The sequence below is a fragment of the Hibiscus syriacus genome, unplaced genomic scaffold, assembly GCF_006381635.1.
Source record: "Hibiscus syriacus cultivar Baekdansim isolate YM2019G1 unplaced genomic scaffold, ASM638163v2 tig00112339_pilon, whole genome shotgun sequence".
Lineage (NCBI taxonomy): Eukaryota > Viridiplantae > Streptophyta > Magnoliopsida > Malvales > Malvaceae > Hibiscus > Hibiscus syriacus.
In genome coordinates, this window is record NW_024063304.1 from 1,074,906 (window position 1) to 1,080,740 (window position 5,835).

The window sequence follows — 5,835 nt, forward strand, 5'->3', positions numbered from 1 at the left end:
ATCTACCCAAAATGATTTTTCAAGAAGTTAATCCTAACCGCATGGTATTTAGTTCACATTATTTTATTCAACAAAAATAAAATATATTCTACGAATTTAAAGCAAAATAAAAAGGTTTAGAAACACTCCTCCTTTGTGTACACTTACTTTGGATACCTACTGACAGGCAGAGGTTCGATATGTCTATACCTAGGGTGACCGTTCTATGGTTCACTATATGCATAGTTATGGCTCTATCAGGAAAAGGTACTCGAATTGTCCTTGATGTCGGTGCCCCCTTGGGCTGCCAAACCCTCGATCCTCACCCATTACAGGTTTCGAACGGAATGAGTCCAATTCGAGGGGATTCACTACCTTATACCCATACGAGGAATAAATCCCTATGAATGTATAAGGTATGTATCCCATGGGTTATTTGCTAAAACTCATACGAAGAATAAATTCTTACGAGAGTAAAGCATTCACCCCGACTAATTTGGATTGAAGCTCGGGTCTAGAGCTCATGTTATGCAAATGCACGTGATGTGTGTAAGGAGGAACATTCAAACCTTTGACTCAAGAGGGAAATAAAACAACTCCACAAAAACTTGAACTGACTGAAAGCAAAGATAAAAATGTTAGTAAGACAATAATAAAATGAAGCAATTAAAAACTTCAATAAAAGGATCATAAGTTAACTAAAGACTCGAACTCATAATTTCCACCAAACGACAATGTGTAAGCGACTTACAGCTTGACTCTCTAAAAAAGTCCCTATCATAGTCGTCAAGCTGTCATAACCATTTTTAAAGGTGGAACAATTATTTATTATTTTAAAAATTGTTACGACTTTATTTTGGAAAAATTGGTGATTTTGAATTGATTTGAATTAAAATGGGTTGGAGTCGCCATCGACCTTTGGGCTAGGTAGGTCGAATACCTAAAAACATTTTTTTAAAACAATTTTAAGAAAAATCATTTTTAAGACAAAAGTGGTATGCGTTTAACAAAGATTCAATTAAAATAGGTTCGGGAGTCGGTTACGCGTGGGAAAGTATTAGCACCCCCACGACGCCCAAAATTGGTACTATGTCGCTTACACGTTGTCGTAATAGTGGAAATATTGAATCGAATATAAAGTTAAGATATGATCCATTTATTGAATATTGATTAATTTACTTCAAGTTAATTATTTACAGAAAATCCTTTTACACAAATTAATAAAACAAACTCGATTTATTTCAAGTTCACGTTAGTTCGAATGTCGTATTGAATTACACTGTTTCGATCAAGCAATACTCTTCACGTCCATTATATAAATGTGTTTTTTAAAAATATTCGAATAACAAAAAAAAATATTTTAAATACTAACATACAAAATTATTTTCAAACAAAATAAGATCTGTAAACGAATTCGTAAATATGAAATATATAGCATAAATGAATATATATGCTAAGTACAAAAAAAAAACATCAAAAGACACGTGCATATAGTGCCTAAAATGTCTTTATATGAAACCACTAATATATAAAGCAGACTAATCTATATAGATACATGGATATAAAAAATGAAAAGCAAATCACGGTATACTTGGTTCAAAATTAAAATATAAGATCAACAATTATTTTACAACACAATACTTATGAACTAAAATAGGAGACAAGAAAGCCTAAAAAACTAAGTGATAAATATAGATGGATTCATGAATGCATAGACTAGTATCAAAATATACTAAAACATAAACATATAGCCCCAAAAAAACATTAACCAAAATATACATACAACAAATCGTATAATGATTAAAATGCAAATACAAAGAAATTTGAGGATCGAATCAAGAGAAAATAATTTCATTCAATGACTTAAAAGGATAACCTTACAAAAACAAAGGGACTTAAACAGTGATTTTACCTTGAAGAAATGAAAAGCACGGTGATTTATAGGGCATGGATCAAACCGTGATTTACCCTAAATATTGAAGAACAAAGTTGCTATAAACCCAATGCTCGACCCCCTTTGTTTTTTTTCTCCCCCCGGTTCAAATGGAGCTTCTCCCATTTATAATTTTCCAATTGCTTCATGACCTCTAGTGGTGGTAGTGGTTGAGTAGGTAAATGTTTTTTAGGTTTAGTGGGTAGGTTTAGTGGATTAGGTTTAGTGATTTGGGTTTAGTTTTTTAATGGATTTGGTATTTAAGTGGGATTTGGATGATGGGTTTTAATATTCAGTGGTTTAAATGGATTTTTGTGTGGGATTTGTTTGTAGGTGGATGATGACGATGGTGGCTCGGCAAAGACTGGAACGTTGGCTCGTCGGTGGTTCGACGACGTCTGGAACATTGGCTTGGTGGAACTGAGCGGTGATGTGTACGCATGCCAATGGAAGCTGGATTCGAATTTGGGTTGAAACCGGGTCTTCGGGCTAGCTGTTGGGTCTTGTAAATTTGGGTTCAACTTCGGGCCTACAAAACATAAATGTAAAACGCAATAATTAATAATAATAATTATTACTATTATTATATTTAATAATATTTTTTCGACCCCGAAAAAAACGGATGTCTACAATACCATCAAGTGAATTCCACATTTCCAATCGAAGTGAATTCCGCATTTCCAATCGAAGAACCGGAAATCACTGCATTCTGCCTACAGGTTCTAGTGCTTCAACAGTAACGACACTATTTCCTCTGATAACCTGCGGCAGATTAATATCAATTAATAAAATGAGGCTAAAGATGAAAGCATACACATGAATGGCAATTTAAACATTGAGCAAGGTATACGAGACTCTCCACCATGCCTATATCAGTTTTCTCATTTCCATTCACCTCTACCGTGTTGTCAACCACTAGATTCATAAACTGATCAAACCCACAAAGCGTACCGACGACCATGCGATTGGCATTCAGCTTGACTGCAGAGCATTAAATAACAGTATATTTTCACACAATTAAAGTGGTTCCTTTCCGTAAATACTACTAAGCTACAATACACATAATCGACAATCAAGCCCATAAGCCACAAAAAAGTAATTTATGTCGGCCTAAAGTGCAACACACAATACCAATTTATCGGAAGCAAACATAGAATCAGCAACAAGGTCCAAACAAAATAATGCATGGATCGGTATTGGCAAATAGCATTAAATGCAAGAATAAATCTACAATCATAACAATTCCATAGGACTGTCCCAAGGGAAAGGATTGAAGTCTTAAACCCTTTAAGCTTTGACTTGGTAATCTGGCACACGATAGAGTCTCTAACGAACGAAACTCTGAAGTATACAAAAATATGAAATTCAATGGAGCTGACCACTACCCAATCTCAACTCAAATCTTATGACTTATATACAATGATGGACCAAGGGGGAGTGGCCGAGTGGCGGTCACCCCACCCTTAAAAATTTCAAATTATTATATATATTTTTATATATTTTCTATTGATATACGTTTTCACCTAAAATTTAAATCCGTCCCCTCCTAGAATATCATAAATTCAACCTTTACATAAAATCTTACTTACATGTGTGTGTAAAGAATAAAGATTTAAATAGAAATTATGTTCAAACAAGCGAGGACATCCGCACTGAACTATTACGCAAGATTTAGAACCATTTCAGCTTCAACTACGAAAACACTCAACCAAACTAAAATTGAAGAGCCGAAGATGTATCAATCATCATGTAGCAGAAACTTATCTAACCAAATTCAACAGCAGATGAATGTAAACAAAGTTGATTAGAAGCATCAAGTTGAAATGGGCAACAGAAAAGAGGGAATTAAAAGAAAAAAAGGAAGTTACTCTGGAGCTGCTTGTCCATATACCTGTTACGAACAAAACAACACGAATAATATAAATTAAGAATCGAAAAACTGAGCGAAAAGAAAACAAATACAGGGAAAGGAAAGAGAAGAAAAGAATACTTTTTGAGATCTGGAGGCTGCCCGGATCTGCTCATTGCGATAGAAATTTTGCTTGAGAGAGGAGAATAAGGTTTTGGGGCAGCAAAAACGATACTTGGCTTTAGAATTAGATTTCTAGGTTCAACATCTAATACCTGGGTTAAAAAAATAGTAGACCGAAAATAGGGGTGCTCCGAGAATCGAACTCGGGACCTCTCGCACCCGAAGCGAGAATCATACCACTAGACCAAGCACCCTTGCGTGCTGCAATTTCCATTTAATTAGATATTACTTATAAAATGATTCTTATTTCTACAACTGCTTAAAAGTGAGTGGAACTCAATTCGACTTAAAAAAAATTAAAATCGATCAAATTATAAAATATAAATCAAATAACTTGAAATTATTAGTTGTTAATAGATTAATTTTTAAGTTTGAGTCGAGTCGCTTAATACTACATGATTTATATATCATATATAAAAAATATGAAGATATATATATATATATATATATATGTATATCATTATGGAAAATCTTATAAATTAGAATAATATAGTACCATTATATTATAAATATTTACGATTAAATTTAAATAGAAACTCGAATAATTCAACTCGACTCGACTCGAATTTCATAATCTCGACTCAACTGAAAAAAAAATTTAAACAAAGTTTGAGTTATAAAATAAGATCCGTCAACTCGAATAACTCAAAACTTTTTTACTCAATTACAGATCGAATGTCCACTCCTACAATTACTCCAATGTGTTTTTTGTTTCAATATATAAAAAACTATAATAATTTGAATATGACTAATAAACTAGATGATTTGAAACTTAATTTGTATTGGTAGATATGAGAGAACATCAACGCCCTACCGATCAACACTGACAATAAACGGCTCTCATTGGAGGGCTAGAAATAAACGAGTCTTTCAATAGATTTAGGGTGTTTATTTAAAAAGTTAAATAATGAGAAACATTCTTTTAAGAATACAAATAACATACTAAAAATATGGCCTCATATGTACTATAAATTTCATGGAAAATAAATTAGAGGAGAAAAAAAGTGAAATACAAAAGTTTTAGTTACCGATCAATTTTGTCACAAATAATGATCTATGACATGTAATAATTGACTGATAATGATAATCGAAGGAGTTAATAATCTTTTTAAATAAATGAGAAATAATTATTATATTATCATAACATTAATAATTTAACGGTACACCACCTTAATTGAAATGCAAACTAAAATTAAATATTAAAATTGAAATGTTTTAAAATTCAATATTAAAATAGATACAAAATCCAAAATTTAGTTTCTAATGATGTAGTCTACCAAGAAAAATAATAAGTACTTTTAAAGATTTTATTAATGTTATCGTCATCCGTTAGTTGGAGAATATATATAAAAGAAGTACAAGTACCAGACGAGCTCATAAAACAAGAACCTGTTTGCACGTTGCAAGAACCCTTTCTATTAAGTTTTCTAGAGAGCATATAATACATGAAAACACTATTGAAAACGATTGAGGGTTTGTTTCTTGGGGTGATTAATGAGAGGAGCTCGTGAGTTGTTCGAATTTAATTTAGTCAAAATTCGGTAAAAGGTCTACTCGGGTTAATTCGATTCGAATTTGAACTCAATTCGAGATTTTAAGAAATTGAGTCGAGTAAAGTCCAACTTAACTCGATAAGTTATTGTGCAACTCGTTAATTTTATTTTATAACTTTTTAGCATCTTAAAAACTATTTCATTAAAAAAATCACTAATTTACTAATAGATAATAAAAAACAATAAATCACTAATCTATTAATTTTCTAATAAATAATTAAAAATACTAAATTATTAATTAATAATTATTATTTTACTACGTCTAAAAATCAAACCCTAATTATTATTTTAATATTTATGGATTATTATTTTGGTGTTTAGACTTTGAATTTGTTTCA

At 31.7% G+C, this 5,835-nt stretch overlaps 1 protein-coding gene and 1 non-coding gene across 2 annotated transcripts; both read right to left on the reverse strand.

Annotated features, from left to right (window-relative positions):
* Nucleotides 1-1,897: 1,897 nt before the first annotated feature.
* On the reverse strand, nucleotides 1,898-4,000 carry LOC120177839 (probable small nuclear ribonucleoprotein G). The gene is made up of 4 exons (XM_039183842.1): nucleotides 3,903-4,000; nucleotides 3,781-3,803; nucleotides 2,548-2,893; nucleotides 1,898-2,441 (listed from the first exon to the last, which is right to left on the reverse strand). The coding sequence occupies exons 1-3, from the start codon at nucleotides 3,935-3,937 to the stop codon at nucleotides 2,709-2,711; spliced, it is 243 nt and encodes an 80-aa protein (XP_039039773.1). The 5' UTR covers nucleotides 3,938-4,000; the 3' UTR covers nucleotides 1,898-2,441; nucleotides 2,548-2,708.
* A 66-nt stretch (nucleotides 4,001-4,066) lies between these two features.
* Nucleotides 4,067-4,138, reverse strand: TRNAP-CGG. Its single transcript has one exon. It is a non-coding gene; the product is annotated as a tRNA-Pro (tRNA).
* Nucleotides 4,139-5,835: the final 1,697 nt, after the last annotated feature.

What these genes read in the sequence shown, in the direction of transcription:
- LOC120177839 (XM_039183842.1), bottom strand. Translation starts at nt 3,937, where the DNA reads ATGAGCAGATCCGGGCAGCCTCCAGATCTCAAAAA. An exon ending in CAGCCTCCAGATCTCAAAAA is followed by an intron (nt 3,804 to 3,902) that starts GTATTCTTTTCT and finishes TGTTCGTAACAG; the next exon opens with GTATATGGACAAGCAGCTCC. An exon ending in TATGGACAAGCAGCTCCAGA is followed by an intron (nt 2,894 to 3,780) that starts GTAACTTCCTTT and finishes AATGCTCTGCAG; the next exon opens with TCAAGCTGAATGCCAATCGC.